The sequence below is a fragment of the Oryctolagus cuniculus genome, chromosome 6 (assembly GCF_051225735.1).
Source record: "Oryctolagus cuniculus isolate XC-2025 breed Fujian yellow rabbit chromosome 6, ASM5122573v1, whole genome shotgun sequence".
NCBI lineage: Eukaryota > Metazoa > Chordata > Mammalia > Lagomorpha > Leporidae > Oryctolagus > Oryctolagus cuniculus.
In genome coordinates, this window is record NC_142872.1 from 96,023,567 (window position 1) to 96,048,642 (window position 25,076).

General features: G+C 41.1%; 1 protein-coding gene across 5 annotated transcripts in view; it reads right to left on the reverse strand.

Moving 5' to 3' along the window:
- The window catches only part of SLCO5A1 (solute carrier organic anion transporter family member 5A1), a 184,603-nt gene that overhangs the window by 53,410 nt on the left and 106,117 nt on the right, over positions 1–25,076 (reverse strand). For 3 of the 5 annotated variants that reach the window (XM_002710462.5, XM_089335356.1, XM_089335357.1), the window contains one exon: positions 7,667–7,831. The exons of 1 other annotated variant lie outside the window; for it this stretch is intronic. In XM_002710462.5, coding sequence (XP_002710508.1) covers positions 7,667–7,831 — 165 coding nt within the window. Of the gene's footprint in view, positions 1–7,083; positions 7,212–7,666; positions 7,832–25,076 lie in introns of those variants that run through there. One more of the 5 variants, XM_089335358.1, reaches the window with a different exon arrangement.

Consider the following 25,076-nt stretch of genomic DNA (forward strand, 5'->3'; position numbering starts at 1 on the left):
ATATCACCTGATCTTAGCAGTGGCCCGTGATGCTAACACACACCTATGGCCAAGCTACTCTGTTAGTATTTAAAAGCTTAATGTCAATGATAGAATGATAGAAAGGACATCTCTGTATACCTTTATGAAACTAGTACAAAAACTAATCTTAAAACTATTCTCATAAAAAAGAACTGGCATTGAAAATTCGTACATACCCAAGGAACAACGAAACATATCAAAGCTCCTTCATTTCTCCCTCCCATCTGAAGATGCAATGATCCTAAAAGCTGCCATTTGAGTTCAGTGTCCCTGCCTTGCATTTTGTCAATGAAACCACAAATCAATAGCTAAAAATGGATGGCAAACATTTGATTATGTAGACAACAAAAAAAATAGGAATTTTTTTAAAAAAAATCATACTCCAAGGCCAGCGCCGCGGCTCACTAGGCTAATCCTCCGCCTAGCGGCGCCGGCACACCGGGTTCTAGTCCCGGTCAGGGTGCCGGATTCTGTCCCGGTTGCCCCTCTTCCAGGCCAGCTCTCTGCTGTGGCCAGGGAGTGCAGTGGAGGATGGCCCAGGTGCTTGGGCCCTGCACCCCATGGGAGACCAGGAAAAGCACCTGGCTCCTGGCTCTTGCCATCGGATCAGCGCGGTGCGCCGGCCGCAGCGCGCCGGCCGCAGCGCGCCGGCCGCAGCGGCCATTGGAGGGTGAACCAACGGCAAAGGAAGACCTTTCTCTCTGTCTCTCTCTCTCACTGTTCACTCTGCCTGTCAAAAAAATAAAAAATAATAAATAAATAAATAAAAATAAAAAATCATACTCCAGCCTAATCCCCTTGCTACAGAAATAAGTATCTTGATTATTCTACAATGAAAAACAAATTGGAGTTTTCCAAGTCTACTTCCCTGGTGAAGATAAACTAATTCTTTTTTTTTTTTTTTTTTTTTTTGGACAGGCAGAGTTAGACAGTGAGAGATAGAGAGACAGAGAGAAAGGTCTTCCTTTCCATTGGTTCACACCCCAAATGGCTGCCACGGCCAGCACGCTGCACCAATCCGAAGCCAGGAGCCAGGTGCTTCCTCCTGGTCTCCCATGCAGGTGCAGGGCCCAAGCACTTGGGCCATCCTCCACTTCCTTCCTGGGCTACAACAGAGAGCTGGACTGGAAGAGGAGCAACTGGGACAGAATCCAGCACCCCGACCGGGACTAGAACCTGGTGTGCCAGTGCTACAGGCGGAGGATTAGCCTAGTGAGCCACGGGCGCCGGCCCAAGATAAACTAATTCTACACACCAAAGGGCAGGATCCGAAGCAAATTTTGTGCTGAAGGATCAAAGCGCTGGGCCCCACGTTGTGACGTAGTGAGTTAAGCCTCTGCCTACAACTCCAGCATCCCATATGAGTGCTGGTTAGAGTCCTTGCTGCTTCACTTCCAATTCAGCACCCTGCTAAGACTCCTGGGAAAGCAGAGGAAGATGGACAAAGTACTTGGGTCCCTGAACCCATGTGGGAGACCCATATGGTCCAGGCTCCTGGCTTCAGCTTAGGCCAGCCCCAACCTTTGTGGCTATTTGTGGAGAGAACCAGCAGATGGAAGATATCTCTCTCTCTTTCCCTTTCTCTCTCTCTCTTTTCTGTTACTTTATCTTTCAAATAAATAAATAACTTTTTTGTTTAAAAATCACAGTGTTTTAAAAGCAAATATTGTTCACCATGGCCCAGTGGCAATGAGGTAGATGCAGAATCTTTCTTTTTTTCTTTTTTAAAGATTTTATTTATTTGAGAGGTAGAGTTACAGAGAGAGAATCTTCTATCTGATGGTTCACTGCCCAAATGGCCACAATGTTTGGAGATGAGCCAATCTGAAACCAGGAACTAACTAGGAGCTTCTTCCAGGTCTCCCACATGGGTGCAGGGGCCCAAGGACTTGGGCCATCTTCTGCTGCTTTCCCAGGCCATTAGCAGAAAGGTGGATAGGAAGTGGAGCAAGTAGGACTTGAACTGGCACCCAAATCAGATTCTGGCGCTGCAGGCAGAGGCTTAGCACACTATGCCACGGTACCAGCCCTGAAGTACAATCTTAAAATGACCAATATTGTTTCTTTGGAAACAGTAAAAAATTTGAATAGAGCAATGATAATAACATGTGCCTGTTACAACATTTCAATAAGAATCATGCATCCATATTGATAGACTGCAAGACTATAGCATGCTGGTTCTACAACTCATGATTTGCCTTTAAGCAAGGTACTCAAAATTCCCTGACCCTTTTTTTGCTCATCTGGAAAATGGCCATAATTAGTAATACATACTGCATGGGCATGAGATACATGGATCATACGATGTTATCCATATAAAGACATCTAGTGTTTTATTCTAGGAAACACTGGATAATTGCCAGTAGTTGTCATTTCATTCTCAGACCTGTTCAAGCAGCGCAACTTCAGATGTAAGGTGTTATCCCACCATCATCATAAACAACCATTTTCTTCCTCATAACATGTGATTAAGTCATGTTTTCCATTTATATGGTGCACCTGTCTGAAGCTAGCTAAGTGTCAGAGCAAATCACCATTCACTTCATTATTTTATTCTTACCATAGCTTCAGCCCCTGGGGAGATGGGAGAGATTAGTCTCATTTTACAGACAAATTCCAGTCTGAGCTGAGATTTAGGGGTTTAGGGAGGTAAGTGACTTGTCCCACGTCACACAGCTGGTTACCAGCTGCAGCAGGATTCAATGTTGTGCTGTCCCTGTCCTCCTTCTGGGGTCTTCACATCACTTTAGGCTTTTGCGAAATAACCATTTCAAAAATCTTTAACTACATCCAGTAAATGTGACCCCAGATGGGTTAGCAGGGAGACCATGAATGGGAAGAATGTTCTAGACCCAGATCTGCTGTTGGACAGACACATGCACTAGAAGAATGAAGTGTGATGCCTATGCATGTCGCACTGACATCCTCATCATACACTGGGGTCACCAACTCCCTTCCATCAGGACACGGGGCCTCCATATGACAGCAGAGTGAGCCACGCGGGACTGAAGTCCCTGAGCAGATCCCACCCCCAATTCCAGAAAGCATCCCTCCCACACCCACCTGCTTGCCTTCAGAGGCCCTCCTTCCTATTTCCAACCCAGGGGTGAACTGTCTTTTCTTCTTCTTTAATTTTTTTTAGAACAAGCCTTACCCTCATCTCCTGCATTTGCTAAACCAATCCTCTACCGGAAAAAAAGATCTTTCCTCCAAACTCTAAGTGAGCAAATTCAACTTTTCCTTAAAAGCTACTGCCTCCATAAAATGCAGCTCAAACATACTACCCCATCTGCCCAAGTAAGCTCTGCAGCCCAAGTCTTCTACGAATTTATTTAAACAGGTTTTTCTAACTTATTGTATGAGCTCCCTCTTTTCTCTTTGATCTGTAAGTGAGCTAAGAGCCTGGTTTGGGTCTTTCTGTTTCCAGCAACACACAAGGCCTCATGCCTTGCAGAGAACTGGTGCTCAGTGATCCTGGGAATGAGAAAATGATGGAAAGCCCATCTTCTGGAACCATCTAGAGCTTCATCTCTCCCATGTGACACAAACAGCAATCCGCTATAGAGGGTCAAGATATTTGTCAAAATAATTTTTAAATATAATTTGAACACTTTGTCGGATGAAAAATTAAAGCTATTTTTCAGTTTCTCAGATAAATGTCTTAATTCCACCCTATGCATTCCACATGCATAGGAAAGGATTCAATGAACAAAAGCTCTTCAATTAAGCAAATCTTTTTTAAAAAAAAAATACAAAACTGGGGCTGACATGGTGTAGTAGGTTAGGCTGCCTGCAACATCATCATTTCATAACTCTGATTAGAGTCCCAGCTGCTCCATTTACAATTCAGTAACTGCTAATGGCCTGTAAAAGCAGCAGAAGATGGCCCAAGTGCTTAAGCCCCTGTCACCCCTGTGGGAGCCCCAGATGAGTCCTTGCTCCTGGCTTTGGTTTGGCCCAGTCCCAGGATTTGTGGCCATTTGGGGAGGGACCCAGCAAACAGAAGTGCTCTCTCTCTCTCTCTTTTTTTTTTTTTTGGACAGGCAGAGTGGACAGTGAGAGAGAGACAGAGAGAAAGGTCTTCCTTTTGCTGTTGGTTCACCCCTCAATGGCCACTGAGGCCGGCGCACCGCGCTGATCCAAAACCAGGAGCCAGGTGCTTCTCCTGGTCTCCCATGCGGGTGCAGGACCCAAGGACTTGGGCCATCCTCCACTTCACTCCCAGGCCATAGCAGAGAGCTGGACTGGAAGAGGGGCAACCAGGACAGAATCCGATGCCCCGACTGAGACTAGAACCCTGTGTGCTGGCGCCACAGGCGGAGGATTAGCCTAGTGAGCCACGGTGCCAGCCTCTCTCTCTCTTTCTCTCTGTCTTTCTCTATGTCCCCTTAATTCTGTCACTTTGCCTTTCAAATTGTAGCATTTGGAGAGTGAACCAGCAGATGGAATATATCTCTTTCTCTCTCTTCGCCTCTTTCTATAACTGTCTTTTGAATAAATAGATTAATCCTTTACAAAATAAAATAAAAATTAAAAAAATTTAAAAATACAAATCAATGCCCAGGGAGAAAGAAGGATTCACTTGATAAAAATTCAAAAAACAAAGGGGAGTTTTAAAAAGACTTACTAGGATGGGAGAGAGAGTAGGAGGTGGGATGGGAGTTAGGGTAGGAAGGCAGGTATGGGGGGAAGAACCACTATATTCCTAAAGCTGTACCTATGAAATTTGTATTCATTAAATAAAAGCTTTCATAACAAATAAATAAACAAACAAACAAATAAATAAAAAGACTTACCATCCCTTTTCAATTTTACTGTAACATAACAGGCCACCCTCTACTCTTAAGCAATCTGTCCCTTATCTGGAGGTACCTTTCTCTGAAGGGAGGAGAGAACTTCCACTTTGACTATGACCTTGTCTAAACATGATCAGAGTCAGTGAACTCAAAGGGCTAGCCTTGGCAGCTCATGACAAGAGCCTAGGGTGATTACTGAGGCCATAAACAAGAGTGTCAATTTGTTAAGTCAACAACAGGAGTCACTCCTGTTACTCCTCATGTAGGATCTCTGCCCTTAATGTGCTGTACATTGTGATTTAATGCTATAACGAGTACTCAAACAGTATTTTTCACTTTGTGTTTCTATGTGGGTGCAAACTGTTGAAATCTTTACTTAATATATACTAAACTGATCTTCTGTATATAAAGAGAATTAAAAATGAAACTTGATGTGAATGGAAGGGGAGAGGGAGCGGGAAAGGGGAGGGTTGAGGGTGGGAGGGAAGTTATGGGGGGAGGAGCCATTGTAATCCATAAGCTGTACTTTGGAAATTTATATTCATTAAATAAAAGTAAAAAAACAAAAAAAATAAAGATAGAAAAAGTATTAGCTGGGAATACAAATATTTTATCAAAATAAAAGAGTTGTTAATGACAAAACCAGAATGGAACTGGCACTCTGAGACATGGCTTCTTTAATTCAGATATTAAAGCACAGGGTTGGGGCAGGTTAAGATGCTGTTTGGGATACCACATCCCATATTGGAAGGCTTGGGTTCAAGTCCTAGCTCTGCTTCTAATTCCACTTTCCTACTAATGCACACCCCGAGAGGCAGCAGTAATGGCCCAAGTAGTTGGGTCCCTGCCACACACCTGGAAGACTCAGATTGAGTTCCAGGCTCCTGGCTTCAGCCTGGCCAAGCCCCAGCTGTTGCAGGCATCTGAGGAATGAAGTAGCTAACGGAATTTCATCCTCTCCCACTCTCTCTTGACTTCCAAACAATGAAAATAAATAAATAAATTTGTATTTAGAGAAAGAGAAAGTAGGGGGTACATACATCCTGTGAATTAGGCTTTCCCAGTAATGCACTCTCCTGGCCAGGTGGGCCACATCTGGGGACTGCTATCCCAACCACACCACAAGGGAACTGCAGTCAAAAGTCCCAGGTCCAGCTGCACTGTTCACCCCATGTTTTCCATAGGTGTTGTCTATCGAACCTCTGTCTCTATCAGTCATTTTGAGACAGCTTTAGTCAACATGCATTCAAGACACATCAATTTCTCCCCAGCTTATCACTGTCCCACTGTGCAGTAACCTGGGGATCCAAAGGACACATCTGGAGGGAAATGGGTGATCCAGACAGCTCTGCTCCCTAGTCTGACTGGAACAGGGGATACACAGAGGATGGCTTCCCTGTGTGGGTCCTGAGAGGTGCCCTTCCATGAGAAAGACACCTCCAAAACAATTGGGATTCATGGTCAAACTTGGAAAAGACTGTAGTAAGAACCTTCCTCTGGAAAATACCATGCACACTGGACATAGCAAGGCTGACGAACAGACCAGAAGTAGAGAACCCCATAAAACTTTGTTTAATTCCAGTTTATCCAACTACAACATTCGTTCCCAGAACACCTTCCAACATCAAAACTTAATTTGGGGAACACTTGAGACTGCTTCATACTTATAGCCATAATCTAGTAAGCAGCTTTCACTTTCCCTGTCCAAGAGTCACTGTTCAAAAAAGGGCCAGTGGAAGAGTCAAGTAGAAATGAGAAGTTTAGGTTTCCTGGCATCACACTGCAAAATAATCTGGAAATTTTATGTTAATAAAAGAAAACACATTTTTTTTTAGCCAAGATAGAGAAAAAAACCATTTTGGGTCACATGACAATAGTCGACAGCAGTATATTCTTTATAAAAATATTTGCTACTGTGGACTCACAACCCAATTCCAGTCTTTCTATGTTATGTGCAAGATGAAGTGCAGAATAGAGTGACTACTTACACCTTGGAAATCAACTTCTCTGTCTACAGCCACAGAATTTTGCCTAGTCATTTCCAAGTAATTCAAGCTTCCCGGACTTGAGTATGAAATTGGAAAGGGAGGAGCCTAAGTCATCTGAAAGGCTATCATCATTCTTTACTATCTAAATTCATTTCAACTATATGAATAGACTTTATTAATAAACTGGCCCTTCAAAAAGACATAGTCATTTGGCTATCTTTGATACCACTAAGGAAATATCCAGAATATCGCATGACAGTACACTGAAAATTCTTTCAGCATCTGAGAACTAATGTTCCCATATTTTTAGATATCCAACTTCCGACGAAAGAAGTTTCGAGTACTCAGCAGTATGAATGCATGCATTGAAGACTCCTAAAAATCAGCTTGTCCATACATACATCACCTAAAATAAAATTCATAAAATTTCTTTTTTAACTTTAAGCATTTCAGGTAATTTAAATAAAAGCTCTTCACGTTTTTAAAGGGAAAACCTTAATTGCAATGAACTGATCTATATTTCAGGTTATCAATGTTTTTAACTTCAACACTTTGAGACTCACACCAACCCTTGAAAAGGTATATTGAGATTTACATTTGAATGTCAATGCTTCTTTCATTTTTTAAGCTGAGAACCATCTCCCTTTCCAAAACACAGTTGGTAAATATGCCACATGGTAACACAATCTGATTCAAAGAGAACACATTCCAGGATTTCCTCCTCATAAAATCTGGGGGAAAGGTAACTGTTAATGAACTTAACACTCTGATGTTAGATTGCACTTTGTTGTCACTCATTCCATTTCAGTTTAGTGATCAAAAGGACCATGTTTGTAAGTAGCCCTAGAGGCAGTGCCTTACCAGTGTAGATGCTGGCATTGGAAGCTGGGATACCAAACTGTGACTCGATGAACTTGGGAATGAAGGTAATGAAAGCAGTTACAATGGCACTCTCAGCTGTGTATGACAAACTCACAAAAAGGAATGTCATGTTGCTTAAGATCCTGACAGCTGCTCTTGGTAGGTCTACAAAATGACAAAAATGACAAATGAATGTTATAAACAATGGATGGAAAACAAAATAAAACTGAACTGTTTTAGAAATGAACTGGAAATAGCCATTTGGCAACATTTGCCACAAGAAAATAAAAATAGAAAGATCTGATGACATTTAGAAGCATCTCCTTTATTAAATCAATTTTTATGACTTTTTTTTTCTTAAACTTTATACCAGGGTAAGGAAATTAAATAAAGTATCTAAAAACATACCCACACACAAACATCCTGACAAGTAATACCCAAGCTGTCACTACTGTTTTAAAAACTGTTAAGTAATTACTTGAATTTTTCATTGAATAAACCATGTTACTCTCTGTTAGGATCCAAAGTCTACTAAACGTAAGAGGACCTGCAAAACAATCCTTAATTATAGTTTCCACTTCACCCAACCACCACTCCCCTGGGAAGATGCACTTGTGAGCTGACCCAGCCCTGACCCTGCACTGCCACTGCCCACAGGGAAGGGAATGGGCACATAATGTCAGAGATCTGATCTTCCAGACTCATCATGAAACAGGAAATAATCATTGCTAGAAAAGCCAAGAGGGACGAGGCCAACTTCTCAGACATTGCTAAGGACTTTGAATTGGAAAACAAAAAGTCCTGAGAGTTCATGGGGAAGGAGAACTCAGAGGTGGGACTTCAGCATCTACAGGGCTGCCCCCACAAGGAAGAGAGAAAAGTTTCATTCCTGAGTTCAGATTTATTTCACAGAACTTGCCACAAATATGCTTCAAGACACAGGTGCAAGTAATGTCATTGTAGTTTGGGTGTAGCAGAAAAAATTGGGAGAAAATACTTAAATGTCCATCAATGGGAAATGTTTAAATAAATTATGGCCTAACCATATGATAGAATTGTATATGGTAGTTAAAAATGAAATAGAGGTGCATGTACTGGCATAAAATAACTCCAAGAAGTATTTTTTGTTAGTAAATAAATCAGGCCACAGAAACACACACAAGTAGAGTGTGTGTGTGTGTAACTAAAATAAAGAACAAACAGACCAAAATATAGTATTTATGTGTGGTCAAATGTATACTTCTCAATATATATCACACCAAACTATTAAGGGTTTGATCTCTATGAAAATTGAGAGAGGAATAAAAAAAGACTCATGGGGCTGGCTCTCTGGTATAGCAGGTAAAGACACCGCCTGCAGTGCCAGCATCCCATATGGGTGCCAGTTTAGCTGCTCCACTTCCGATCCAGGTCTCTGCTATGGCCTGGGAAAGCAGAAAAAGATGGCCCAAGTCCTTGGGCCCCTGAACCTATGTGAAGACCTGGAGGAGATTCTTGGCTCCTGTCTTCAGATCAACTCAGCTCTGACTGTTGCGGCCATTTGTGGAGTGAACCTGCGGATGGAAGACCTCTCTCTCTCTCTCTCTCTCTCTCTCTCTCTCTGCCTCTCCCTTTCTGTAACTCTGCCTTTCAAATAAATAAAATATATCTTTTAAAAAAAAGAAGACTCATGTGTTTATACTTTTGTGTTTTTGCATGTTTATAACTTGAATCAAAGGACATTTATACAATTTTCACATATCCTCATGGAAAAAGTAAACATTGCATTATGTTTAAGAATATAGTCATCTCAAAGATTATACTACTTTGCTCTAACATAATAAAGCTGTTTCATTAAAATTAACAACTTTTACAAAAGCTATAATTCTTAGCCTCCTATCATCAAAATTTAAAAACCTAAAAAAATTAAGAACATTTGCTATTATCATTTTAAAATTCAAATTAAATTTAATGTGTCAAATAATTTTTCCAGTGTCAAATAACATTTTAAAAGGAAGGTTAAGATGCAGACTTGATTTTTTTAACATGTTTTAAATACACCATAGGAAAACATAATTAAAGTACTTCATTAAATTATCCTCTATTCTATTGTAAACACTGTAAATAAAACATTAAATCCAATTTAAACAGCCATTTTTCAAAAGAGGAAATACAAACAGCCAACAGACACATGAAAAAATGCTCAGGATCATTAGCCATCAGGGAAATGCAAATCAAAACCACAATGAGGTTTCACCTCACCCCCATTAGAATGGCTTTCATACAGAAATCAACAAACAGCAAATGCTAGCAAGGATGTGGGGGAAAAGGTACCCTAATCCACTGTTGGGAATGTAAACTGGTACAGTGACTGCAGAAGACAGTCTGGAGATTCCTCAGGAATCTGAATATAGACCCACCATATGACCCAGCCATCCCACCCTTGGGAATTTACCCAAAGGAAATGAAGTCAGCATATGAAAGAGCTATCAGTACCTCCATGTTTATTGTTGCTCAAGTTATAATAGTTAAGATATGCAATCAACCCAAATGTCCATCAACTGAAGACCAGATAAAGAAACTATGGCATATATACACCATGGGATACTACACAGCAGTAAAAAAATAAATTAAATCCTGTCATTTGCAACAAAATGAATGCAACTGGAAAACATTATACTTAGTGAAATAAGTCAGTCCCAAAAGGACAAATACTATATGTTCTCCCTGATCTGTGGTAACTAAAAGAGTACCTAAAAGATAATCTATAGAAGTGACATTGACTCTACGCTGTGCTAACTTTGAACAAGCCTTGTCTCAAATATTGAGGAACAGTTTTTTGTTTTTTTCATATTATTTGTTGAACTCTTTACTTAGTATAGGGTTAATGTTATGTGTATAAAGTTAACTGAAAATAGATCTTAGTAAAAAATAAGAATGGGAATAGGAGAGGGACGAAGAAGAGTGGGAGGGTGGGATGGGAGGGAGGAATCACTGTGTTCCTAAATTTGTATTTATGAAAGGCATGATGTTTGTATACCTTAAATAAAAAGTTTTCGTGTAAAATAAATAAATAAATAAATATAAATATTGAATTCAAAATTTGAAAGTTAAAATTCTCCATCAACAATTAAAGATTCAAATTAAATTTAGCTCCTATGTTGAAAGCCAGTGTGCTGAATCTAAAACATCTGGAGAAAATAGAAAATAAATTTTAATATAAGAAGACAACATAAGCATCACATGAATATTTTAAGAGACAGCGCTATATTAGACTGTTTATTTTAGATTCATTTGGCATGATAAAGTAGGCTTCTAATTTCAAAAGTAACTAAAAATATATATGATGGCTGTTTATTTTCTTTCATTAAAAAATTCTGCTGTTATTTAGGAAGAATTTAGCTAAAATCCATATTTTTCAACAACTTTAAGTGAGCCTCCTTCTTTCTTCCCCCTCCTCCTTTCTCTTTGTTGAGGCTAAAGTTTCACCCTACATGCCCTGCAGGGATAGAGACCAGAGTATCCAAGACTGCTGGTGGCAGTGGGTATTTTTTCACATATGCAACTAAATACATTGAAAGGTGTAGAAGATAGTTTTCCAACTGCCAAAGAAGAAAATTACAAACATGGAAATAGAGACAATGGATTGTCAGAGACTGGAACTGGAGGTATTAGTATGTATTCAAGGTTTAGCCAGGTGGTTAAATAAGTACATAAAATAATAGATGATGGGTAGATGGATGGATGGATGGATGGATGGATTGATAGAGGAAGAGAGATGACAGATAAGAGAGGATGTGTAAGTGATCAGTTTTCATGTGTATGCATACACACATATTTCGCAATTCTGTCTGTTAACAGGGCTTAGAAATAATGGCACCCCAGTAGGAATTAGCACATCTAACACCCAGTTCTTGGTTACTCAGAGCCATTTTCCACTAAATGGAATGAGAGCTCCTTGGTGAAATGTCTAACTTCAGAGTTGCGATGGAGAAAATACAAGATGCACCTAGAAGATCCTGTTGCACAAGAAAGTAAAGAGTTGCTCATGGAATGCTGGGGCCATGTCAGGAGCACACAGAAGACAGCTTGGCAGATTCTCAACAACCAACTAGGACAATGACTCAATGATGCCAAAACTGACAAGAGAAAGTCTAACAGGAACAAGAGATGACTGATCCTCAATTATTCCTGAACTTTGTATATGCTAATTTGCCCATTTGTTTAAATTAATTGATAACCTCAAAATTAATATTCGCAGGACATTTGTAGTCATGCACAGACCAGCAAAAATTTTCAGTCTTCTGACTAGCCCGTTCCTAGCTGAAGTGAAACAAGGTGTCATTGTGCATTCTTATTTCAGTTTCCATAGTATAAACAAGGGTCCTTCTGATAACATATTCCCACATACCTCTCTTTGCTGTGCTTTCTATTAGTAACTTCATGGTTCTAAATGCCCTCCCAAGCATGCTGCTGCAATGTTGCCTGGTGTTGATAAGCACAGGAGGCTAAGAGGTGTCTTGTGGAGAAACTACATGTGTTAGACAGTGCCTCACTCAGGCATGGGTTGCAGTACTCTTGACCAAGAATTCAATGTCAGTGAATCAACATCGTGTATTAAATAAAGAGTCTTTAAATCAAAGTGCATGTAAAGCAAGATTAAGCCCTGACTGGTCGACAGTTACGATGAGTCTGTCAGGGACTCAACCCTGTATCTGTTCTGGGAATAGTGCTTTTGTATGCATTGACTCCATGTTCATGGTGGTTTTACAGAACAGAACAGGTGTGAATAAGAGAAATTAACTGACTAGTCTCAAAATACTTCCCCACAAATAAGTTATAAATTACTTACAGATTTATTATTACATGATACTTACTAGGGTGGAGAAACCTGGCAAATAGAATCTTAAAGTGATCAAAGCAAACCTAAATGGAAATAGAGCAAATGAATACTGTGGGTCTCTATTATATCCTGAGCACAACTTCATTTCAGGAGGAAACCTGCAAAAAATGCATAAATCCAGAGACATCATAAAACCCACATAACCTACAAATTTAATGACTTATACTTTTTAAAAAATATCAAAGTCAGGGCCAGCATTGTTGTGCTGCTTATGATGCCAGTACCCCATAAAAGCACCAGTTCTACCCCCAGCTGCTCCACTTCTGATCTAGGTCCCTACTAATGTGCCAGCAGAAAATGAGCCAAGTACTTGGGCCCCTGCCACCACCTAAGAGACCCAGATGGAGTTCCAGGCTCCTGGCTTCAGCCCACCCAAGCCCTGGCCTTTGCTGTCATTTGAGGAGTGAACAAGCAGATGGAAGATCTCTTTCTGTGTCTCTACCCTTCTCTCTATAACTTAGCCTTTAAAATAAACAAAATATATCTTTAAATAATACTACTACTAATAATAAAATGATCAAGGTCATGAGAACAATGAAAGATAAAGAGTTGATCCAGACTGAAGAGAACTAAAGACACAAAAACTAAATACATGTGATCCAGGATTGGATCTTGGACATCAGTGGCATTATTGGGATCACTGGCAAAATCTGAATGGAGTCCATGGTTTCAGGGCCAAGGAAATCATGGACCCCATTTTCCCCTGTCAAGAGCCATTTGGATATTGATAACATTAGTCGCAGGTAGTATAAAATTATCAACTTCAAAAATTAGCCTGCTGTAGATTTATTGAATCTCAAGTCTCTCCTGAGGTTGCCATGGCAGCACAAGACTTGAATGATATCGTGGGCTTTATATGCCCATGGGCTGGATGTTCCCCGCCCCTGGAGGCCATGCCACCAGATCGATTTTAATTTTCCATCTTTGATGGTTGTCCTGTGGTTATGGAGGAGAGCGTCCTTGTACTTACAAAACACACAATGAACTATTAGGGGGCAGTATGACATTACATCTGCAACTTCCCACAAATGTTAATGATTGGAGAATCAGGGTGTAGGGTAGCTGGAGCTTTGTGTGTGCTATTTCTGTAGCTTTTATATAAATTCAAAATTATTTCAAAACCACAAACTTTAAAAACTGAGTTAGCTAAGAGGTTGTTAAATCCATAAATTTGCCACCAACTACCTAATTTTTTATGCTGCAGAATGCATTTTAGATCAATTTCTTGGTGTCCTTTATAACTGTCATTGTAAAAAGCCTAACAAAGGACAGATAATGAAATAATGATAGCAAATATAATTTTCCTTGATCACTACTAAGAAATCCTACAAATCAATTCCAAGAGCAAGTTGGCTAAAACCAGGAAATGCCTTAGACAGTAGTAAAGTAGAAATAAAATTCAATACAAAACACCAATATTAAAGAGAATGTGGAATAAAGTGGATTCTATTTAGAAATCACTTTTAAAAGAAATGTTAATACATTGGCAGATCTTTGGCTGCTTTCACTAAGATAGCCGCCCCCACACCATGGACACCTGGACCAGATGTTAACTTGTACTCCAATCACACGAGGGCCGTGCTATCATGGATTTAACATGGTCCCTCCCAATGATCTTGCAAACCTTTATTCACAGTTTCGGAAAACCTGAGATGCGTGGTGTGACTGGATGCCCTTGGAAGCAATAAGGAATGGGGTTGACGAGAACTTTTACCCCTGGAGACAATACCACCAAAGCCACATAGATCACAGCAGAACGAGAGGCAGCAGGTATTGAAAGGTTGGCAATTTTTTGACCACTAAGCAAACATGCTCTAGCATGTGTGACTACTTCATGCTCATTCATAAAATAAGTCAACCATTTAGAGTACTTATTACACTACAGTCTTTGTTTAGAAGAAGAAAGCTTTAAATGAGCTTTAATTCCAGCAAATCTGAAAGCTTGATCTTCTTTTGAAGTAGGCAGAGGGAGGAACTTACTTGGAGGTGACTAGCTTGGTAAAGAATGTACACCATTGTGAAGAGGGGTCTACGATCCTGAGGCTCCTTAGGCCAAAGCTACATGGGTTTTACCACGTGACCTGACATCCCAGAATGAGTTAACCAGACCAGGGAAGGAGGCTGGACTCAAAGGCGCTACCCACAGGCAGCCACACAGCTATGAAGGGTGCTGGGGCTCCTGCTGCAAGCAACAATCTACCACTCCCTCTACTTCGTTCCCCTCAGAGAATCTGCAGTGGGACATGCAGAGAAAGAATTGGGCAGGCAGTATGAAAATGACCAGAGTGAGAAAGAAAAGTGAGAAAAAGGCACTGAGCCCCACACCTCAGGCCACCATACAGCGGGACAAGTGACCATGGGCCTTGATGGCAGTGGGCACTACCTATCAGCCAGAAGCCTAGATGTCAGGTACCTGCCTTCTTCTGGAGCCTTTTGTCACATCCTCCATATCTCACATGGCTTTACTTGCTTCAGTCCTTTATACCCTGAAAGCACCTTTTTGCTGTTGTCTTGGACTATAAAAATCAACCCTTTTTTATTTATTTTTTATTTTTTTGACAGGCAGAATTAGACAGAGAGAGAGAGAGAGAGAGAGAGAGAGAGAGAGAGAGAGAGAAAGGTCTTCCTTCCATTGGTTCACCCCCAAAATGACCGCTATGGCTGGCACACGGCGCTGATCCAAAGCCAGGAGCGAGGTGCTTCCTCCTGGTCTCCCATGGGGTGCAGGGCCCAAGCACTTGAGCCATCCTCCACTGCACTCCCGGGCCACAGCAGAGAGCTGGACTGGAACAGGAGCAACCAGGACAGAATCTGGCGCCCCGACCGGGACTAGAACCCCGGGTGCTGGCGCTGCAGGCGGAGGGTTAGCCTAGTGAGCCTTGGCGCTGGCCCCAATCAACCCTTTTTTAAAAAAAAAAAAAAAAAATGACATGTTTGAAAATGATATGCACACGGTGGAACTGACCAAGCCTAGGAGAAGGCAGACCAGCTTCTAGGAACTTGCCCACTCTCACCAAGCCCTGCAGCATTGGGTTCCAGCCTGCCTTTCCAGTCAGAAGCCCTGTGATTGCCCTACCACAGGCTCCAGCCATGGTTGTGATATTTCTTCTCTCTGTACTGTTTACAGCATTCCCCACCAACATCCCTGGCCAATGTCAAACTCGTCCATCAAGCCTCAGCATCAGCCTCTCCTCCACAGGGAGCCGTCTACAGCTGCCCCACACAGACCCTGTGCTCCCCCAACACTTGGTTCATATCTGTAGTCATGAATTCCTCCTTGCTGTGTGTGTCTACCTTGTCTGTTCCCTTCAGGAGACTACAGAGGCCACGAGGACAGGAACTTAGGATATCTGTCCATCTGCAACTCCTAGCATACATCTGGCCTATAGTAGGTGCTCAAAATGTATACTTAGGATGTATTTATTTAACATTCATTCTTTATTACGTCACAGTAATAATTTGTCCAAAACAATACCTAGACCCTTGTAAGAAAATTAAGTTCATTCCAAAGCTATATAACTGCCTGCCGGAGATGGGTTAGGTGTTAAGAATGCATGTCATACAGTGGGTGGTCCACGTGGGGACTTCCAAAAACAGAAAAACATGAACAATGGTGGAATCAATGATTCTTTTTAAAGTATGGTGCTTTTTTAAGATTTATTTTGATTTATTTTAAAGACAGAGTTACAAAGAGAGGTAGAGACAGAGAGAGAGGTCTTCCATGCTCTGGTTGACTCCCCAGATGGTAGCCTGGCCAGAGCTGGCCAGAGCCAGGAGCTTCTTCCTGGTGCAGGGGCTCAAGGACTTGGGCCATCTTCTACTGCTTTCCCAGGCCATAGCAGAGAGCTGGATTGGAAGAGGAGCAACTGGGACTAGAGCCAATGCCCAAATGGGATGCCGGCGCTTCAAGAACCCGCTACACCACAGCGTTGGTCCCAAAGTATGGTGCTTTAAAGCTAAAGAATCCTGAATTAGTGGGCATTTGGTGGAGCAATTAAGGTGCTGTTTGGGACACTCACATCCCACATTGGGAGCCATATCAGGAGTCCCCTCCAGATACCAGCTCTTTGTTAATGAGCACCTGAGGAGACAGGAGGTGATGGCTCAAGTACTTGTGTCCCTACCACCCATGTGGGAGACCAGCTGGAGTTCCTGGCTCCTGGCTTTGGCCTAGCCCAGCCCCAGTTGTTGCAGGCAGTTGGGGAGTAAACCAGCAGATAGCAAATCAATATCTCTCTCTCCTTCTCTCTCTCTCTCTTTCTCTCTTTCTTTCTCCCCTTTTCAAATAAAATGAGAATAGAGAAAAAAATTTTAAAAGAATCTCGAAGGTATTTAGATAAGATTATAAATGACAACATTTTTTAAAGAAAAATTAAGCTGCTATTGGGAGAAGAAATAGGAAATACACAGATGTCATTTATCCAGCATCTCTGGGAAAGAGGTATTTGAGATGCTGGAACCTTTAGTTAACTGAGCAATTACCTCTTTAAGCAACAAATATTTTTCAAGTATTTTTGGTGTGTTAGCAGGGATTACTAGTGAACCCATAGAACCATTTGACATTTTCATCAAGATTCATTTTAGCATATTTTTAACCTTCTATTTGTTTTCTGATTTTTTTTCTAGTTGCAAGAAAATTGCTTCCCTATGAGGTGTCATTCATGTGTTCATTTCTATCTGATCACATCCTGCTTGCACATTAACTTTTCTCTGTGATGTTCTTCTAGAAAGTCCTTCTAAATAAATGAAGGTTATCAATTTTGTTACTTTGACCTATTAATAAAATATCTAAACTTCCGAGATCAGACAAGATCGGGTGCATTCAGGGTGGTGTTAGAAACGTGCCAGGGGATTCCAACTCAATCCCATCAAGATGGCATGTACCAATGATGCACCATCATCATCATCATCATCATGCCATGAAAATCTCAATAACTTTTTTAATGGCCTAGAAGGCTTCCCCCGCCTGTTTCCATACCTACTATGTGATCACATAAAACCATTTTTGTCCATGACTTTTTGTAAAAGTAAAACCAAGAGTTGGCATTACATTTTGATGTGTTAAGCTGCTGCCCGCAATGCCCACATCCCATGTCAGGGCACCAGTTTGAGTCTAGGCTGCCCTATTTCCAATCCAAATTCTTGCTAATGTGCCTGGGAAGGCAGCAGAAGATAGTCCAAGTTCTTGAATACCTGCCACCCACATGAGAGACCCAAATGGAGTTCCTGGCTCCTGTCTTTGGCCTGGCCCAGCCCAACTGTGGTGGCCATTTGGAGAGTGAACCGGCAGATGGAAGATAGCTCTCTCTCTCTCTCTCTCCCATCCCCAGCCTTTCAAATAAATATTTAAAATCCTAAAAAAGAGTAAGGCCTAGCATTGTGGTATACTGAGTTAAGCTACCACTTGCAATGCCATCATCCCATATGGGCACTGGTTTGAGTCCTGGCTGCTCCACTTCCTATCCAGCTCCCTGTTATTGCACCTGGGCAAGCAACAGAAGATGGTCCAAGTGCTTGGACCCACTTGTGAAACCTGAATGGAGTTCCAGGCTTCTGGCTTTGGCTTGCCTAGCCCCAAGTGTTGTGCCACTTAGAGAGCAAACCAGCAGGTGAAAGGTCTCTCTTTCTCTCTCTTTCCCTCTCTCTCTCTCTCTTTCTCTATAACTACAAATAAATATTTAAAAGAAAAACAGGAAAGTCAGCTGCTTATCATCTACAATATGGCCACTTGGGACCTCTGTGCCCCCACTTCTTGCCATTTTCTTTGAAACTAATGACCCTGTGGGTTACCCAACCACAAGTCTTCCCTCCCCTTCAGAACACACTAGCAAGTGGTATTTCCTGCTGTGTGGAAAACAGCAGAAGAAACTGGATGACACTGGTACAGCACAGTCACCTCCTGACTTAGCCCACGGAGCCCTGAGCCACTTACCTACAGCCAGGAGAATGGACACGCTGCTTCTGGCCCAAAATATATCACTAGCAGCTACTGGCCACAGGATTACCTTGCTTGTTTAAATTTGGCACCACTGAGCATTTGAATATACAAGAGGTTTTCAAAAAACTCAAGGAAAATATATATTATGAAAACACAATGCTTGGACTTCAAATTTGTACCAAAAATGAACTTATATTTTGATTCTACTTTCCATGGACTTTTAAAGCACCCTTGTATATTGCTAAGCAGATACTGCTCTGATGAATAAGCCCCATTTATTCCACACTGACTGTAAGAGAAGGTTTTCTGTTTTAGGGATTCTTCATTGCCAGGCTGGCTACCATTTACCTTTCACTTCATAAGCTTTGTGTTCCAGTCTAAAGGTTTGGCTTTACCGTATGACTGCACAAGCACAATAAAATAAAGGCAAAACAGAAACACAACAAAGAATTAGAGCTTCAGGAAACACAACAGAGCAGACCATCAAAACCAGGAAAAAGAATTGAATATGGTCCTTTAGCTCTTTCTCAGACTAGTCTTTTTAGACTGGTCTCTATGCTTCCTGGCAACCACACCAAAGAGTGATACCAGGATGTTTCAAAAAGTCTGTGGCAGCTAGATTGAAAGGATAAGTTTATTTTGGTGTGAGAAACATTTGGAAATCCAAGGCCCTGCGGTGAGGGGGTGTCTCTGGCATACTTAAAGACCAGCGATGAGCCCAACGTAGCTGAAGCAGAACAAACAAATGGGACTGAAAGAAGTAGGTGGTGCTGAAGAGTTCACCAGGGGTTAGACCAGAGGGGACTCTTCTGTGAGTGCGAGGGAAGACTGCAGAAGCTTTGGACAGAGGAGCAGCGTGTTAACAGGCTCCCTCTGGTGCCGAGTGGAAGACAGCTGAAAGGGACGGGTGGGAAGCTGGAGGAGCAGTCAGCAGGCCACTGACCTTTTCTTCTCATCCCATTCTACTCCTTTCTCTCTCACATCTACTTCCTAGAATGCTGCCAAATGCCTGGTCAAACCTCCCCACTCCTAGTAGGGAAGAATTCAGCATAGGCCTAGAACGCACACTCTCCAAGGGATGGCCCTCCCTCGCCTTCTCAGTCACATGTCTCCAACACGCCAACCACCATCAGCTCATTCAGCACTCTCAAATACACCTACACAGTCTTGCTATCTTCCAGAAATTCTCCTGCCATCTCACCTCCACCTATGGAAGTTCTCCCAGTCTTTGGAGATCATCCTAAATCCCACCTCCTCCACGTCACCTTTCCTACCTGCCTTCAGTACACCATGCCCCTGTGTCCACCCTCTTTGGATAGTCCTTAGTATGTTTCCATCTCTTCTTGTCTTCTCTTCCTCAGTGGGCTCCAAGCTCTCTGATAGTAGACCAGGGTTCCTTAACCTTCACAATGACCATAGGCCTTCTATAACAGGGAATACTCACTGAATTTAATGGGGCCAACATTATCCTTCAGTGGACACAATTCTGAAACTCCCAACAGCTTCTCTCAATCTGTGCATAACCTTACAGTTATTTAGTCAGCATTATAAATATACAAGAGCACTTCAAAAAGTTCATGAAAAATGGAATGGAAAGAATTTATTTTGGTGCAAAAGCAATTTTGAACTTCATGCATAGCTTTTTCATCATATGTATCTCAGTACAAAAATATTTTCATAATATGCAGAAATGCTTATTATAAAAATATTATGCATGGATTTCCAAATTGGTTTTGCATCAAAATAAACCCACACTTTTAATTCCATTCTTCCACAAACTTTCTAAACTACTCTTGTACCAGTTGCACTTAAACAGACAAAACTCTAACCCAGAAAAATCTGTTACATTTCATGCTAAATTAGTAATGCTAAGCAATTAAGTTTGAAAGACTAGAAGTGGACACAAAAACACAATTTTCCTCAGGGTTAACTGTCAGCAAAAGTTTTCTACATAGGAAGATGTCCAGTTAAATTTGGAAGGCTTTAAAATGCTGGGCCTCAAACCACAGAAAAATTGATCTATTTAAATATTTTAAGCATTTATTTTTATTGGTAAGACTTTGATGGAATCAACGCTAACCTCTTTATGGGGAGGTAATGCAGACACACTGAAAATTTGACTTTCTTTTTTGTGGTGTTTTTAAAACAGCCCTATTCCTGCATAATTTATAATAAGAATCTGAAAACACTGAGTCAGATTTTCCCAATGTGTCATTAAAATGTGGAGGTGTAGAGTTAAAAGTGCAGTGTATTTTCCTCTAGCATTCTATGCAAGAGAACTTCCCAGAAGGGCACCCCCTGGAAGGCCCAGATCATTTTCTTCTTAAGAAAGTGTAAGTTACTAACTTAGCTCTCTTTCCACCTCCTTGTTGAAGAAACTAACGTTTGTGTCCAGATGCAAAATAAAAACCAAAAGAAACCCTGTACCAGGAAACACAAGGCAAAAGGATCTAGAACTCAGACTCAGATTCAACTCAAAATGAAATCCTTGAACCATTGTTTAATGTGAGGCCATAACAGTGACTCTCAGCTTTGTAATACAAACTATATGAATGGCAGAATAATTCCCAGGGACTTAATCTGTCCTTTTGAGAATCAGAGAGCTATTAGACTTCCTATACGGGATGTGTATTAGACATGCTAGAGAACATCAATGTGTACCAGGTAAATACTAATTAATTTGAAAGATTCCTGCCATGGAACTCCAAATCCTATTAAGCCAGGTGGCACTAATGCCATCTTACATGTTAAAGTGATCATATTAAGTGTGTAACTGATCATATAGATAGGATTAAGTGTCAAAGGGATTACATACATAAGAACAAGTGTCTGATAATAATAATAGATAGAATTAAAAAGGAGAGAATGCTCCAACAGGCCACACAGCAGACTCATGGAACGACAAACAACCTAAACAACATTCTGACCTCAGAATCAGCCCTTAAGGCATTCGGATCTGGCTGAAAAGCCCACGTGAGCATTTCAGGCATGGAAATCCAGACACTGTGGCAAAAAATTATCTACATGAAGGATCTCTGTGAGTGAGATCCCAGAGGAAAGAAGGGCCATCAAAGAAGGAGGTATCTTTCTCTGAAAGGAGGAGATGTGGGGAGCAACTCGGACTATACTGTTACTGGAATTAAGACTTATTCTATGCATCTGCTCTCCCACAATATGGTGCTGGGAGAGAAGAAAACAGCTTCTGCACAGCTGCCTCCAGTTCAGCCAATAAACTCTAGGACTTGCTCCTGATTGGAGGAGAGCAGCGTACTCGGCGTGTGGGCAGCCGAGTTAGGATTGGCGGAGGAGGACTATAAAGGAGGAGAGAGACGGCATGCACCAGGAACATCTAAGGGGAACATCTAAGGGGAACACCTGTGCAGCCCCCAAGAGAGCCGGCCGGCGGTGTGCCGCTCCCCTGCGGAAGTGGGGAATGTGGCAGGGGGAACCGCCCTTCCACGGAGGTGGAAGGGACAGTAGCCAACCCGGGAAGAACCAGCAGCAAACCCGGGGAGGGCCGAGCAGACAAAAGAACAGCGCAGGGTCCTGTGTCGTTCCTCCACAAAGACGGGGAGCGACAGGAGAGAACTTCCACTTTGATTATGGCCCTGTCTAAATACTGATGGAGTTTGTGAACTCAAGAGGCTTCCAGAGCCTTGGCAGCTCATGACAAGAGCCTCAGGTGGTTACTGATGTCATAAATAAGGGTGGCAATTGTTAAATCAACAACAGGAGTCACTGTGCACTATTCCCCATGTAGGATCTCTGTCCTTAATGTGTTGTACTATGAGAATTAATGGTAAAATTAGTCTTCAGACAACACTTTATACTTTGTGTGTCTGTGTGGGTGCAAACTGTTGAAATCTTTACTCAGTGTAGAGTTGATCTTCTGTATATAAAGATAAATAAAAATGAATCTTAAAGAAGAATGGGATGGGAGAGGGAGTAGGAGGTGAGACAGGAGTGGGGGTAGGAGGGCAGGTATGGGGGATGAACAGCTATGTTCCTAAAGCTGTACTTATGAAATTTGTATTCATTAAATAAAAGCTTTCTTTAAAAAATTTAAGAGATTCTAATAACATCATTTCAGTGTCATCAATATTGTCTGAATCATTTTTGGCAAAACATTTTCCGTATCATCTGACTGAAACAGCATTTCTTTCTAACAAGATGATGTGTCTCTTGCAGTTCTAGCCTTTGTACAGTTAGAGAACCTCAGAATGAGAGGAACCGACAAAAATGAGCTTGTCCTCTAGGTCTCAATCAGGAGGCTCAGCCACAGAAGTGGGGTCACTCATTATAATCAAGCCACAGTTGAAAATGGAGAATTTGTCAGAAATACTAACAAGGAAATCAGAAGAGAAACAGATTTTAGAAACCAAGTACCTATCACTGTGCAACAACACTTCCTATTATTTCTTTTAAAAGAAGATATCCTGAGTCATTAAACTGAACATCGGAAAGGCAGAACAGCAACTCCTAGCAGTCCAGGAAGATATCCAATACAACATTTCCATTTCAAACATTTCCATTCCCAAAAGTCATTTTTATTTTTTTTTTATCTTTTATTTAATGAATATAAATTTCCAAAGTACGACTCATGTGTTACAATGGCTTCCCCCCCATACCGTCCCTCCCACCCACAACCCTCCCCTTTCCCACTCCCTCTCCCCTTCCATTCACATCAAGATTCATTTTCGATTATCTTAATATACAGAAGATCAGCTTAGTATACCTTAAGTAAGTATTTCAACAGTTTGCTCCCACACAGAAACATAAAGTGAAAAATAATAGATGATTTTTTTTAAATGATGATGAAATCAGATCAGACCTATTGTCATGTTTAATCCCAGTGAGAGTCAAGTTGGGAATTGATAATTTCTTTCTTTTTTTTTTTTTTTTTTTTTTACAGAAGATCAGTTTAGTGTACATTAAGTAAAGATTTCAGTCGTTTGCACCCCCATAGAAACACAAAGTGAAATATACTGTTTGAGTACTCGTTATAGCATTAAGCCTCAGTGTACAGCACGTTAAGGACAGAGATCCTACATGAGGAGTAAGTGCACAGTGACTCCTGTTGTTGCCAAAAGTCATTTTTATATTCTCTGATGCTTTTATCATTTTGAATCTGCTGATCTACCTGTAGTCTCCCCCACAAGCAGACCCAGAGACAAGAATTCAAGTCCAAGGAATTTATGTGGAAGGCTCTCAAAACAATGGGCCAGGAGGGAGGTCATCAAGCATAGGAAGAGGAAAGTTGAATTGTTGATCAGCCATTTACTTAAAACTTCTTTGGGGAATGGGAGACCAGGAGCATTAATCCTTTGGTACATGAAACATCCCACAAGAACTGCCTCATAGCTGTCCCAGTCTACAAAGAAAATCTTCAGGCAGATAATGAAGGTCCTGGAAGTTGGTGCGCCTCCACCATGAAAATGCTAAGGTCCAAGAATGTGGGTGGAGTACTGACAGTGTTGCCTACATTGCACCCTCCCAAAGCACTTCATGCCCAGCAACAGATTGTATGCACTCTGGCTTTTTTTTATATATCAATGTTCTCCCCCTATCTTCTACCAACCAATACACCACGTAGTTCATATTCAAGTCATCTAGCTCAAAGCTACAAAACAGTTTTCTTGCCTTTGCCTTTATTTCTACCCATAAGTCTCCGTTATATTCTCCTATATTTATTCTAAGTCTATTTTTATGTATTGAATTATTTAACATCAACCTTGCTCTCAACTGAACTGTTTTTTTCTAAAAAAAAAAAAAAATCACTCCAATGATAGTGGCCATAATTGTTCATAACAATATCCACCAAAAAAAAATGGGCTGATCCACAAAGGGGAAGAATTCAGGCCATGTTGTCATCCAGAGAATCCTTTGTTATTGGAGCAAAAGAAGTCACAATTCCTGGCTGCTCCACTTCTGATCCAGCTCCTTGCTAATGGCCTGGGAAAGCAGCAGAAGATGGCCCAAGTTCTTGGATCCCTACCACCCACATTAGAGACTTGGAAGAAGCCCCTGGCTCCTGGCTTCAGCCTGCCTCAACCCCAGCCATTGTGGCTATTTGGGGAATGAACCAGCTGATGAAAGATTTCTCTCTCTCTCTAATTCTAAGTCTGACCCACAAATAAATAAATAAATAAATCTTTTTAAAAAATAAGTCATAATGGTAGTTCCAAAACGCAACTATCTCAAAATAATATGTAGGAGGAGGGAGAATTTTAACCTTAAGTAGGGAGAAGAATTTTCAATTAATTGTCTTTGCACTTGCTTTCACAAATGCGATCTTTAAAAATGGTCCAATTTGAATGCATTATTCTGAGGCTGTAAAGAGAAGCCTATAATATGTTAGTAACTTTATTCTAAGCCTTAAAGTTTCATCTTTGCCCTTATTGCATGCATAGTCAAAATGAAATGATAATGTGCCTAGGTAAATTGAACTTAAAATAACCTTGACTGCCATAAGTCCTTGGTAAATATTATGCTTCATAATTTATACCCAAAAAAATCAATTCAGAGAATTCAGGAAATAAGTCTAAAATGAATGTGACTATAGTATTATAGGTTTCTTGAATTAAAAGGAC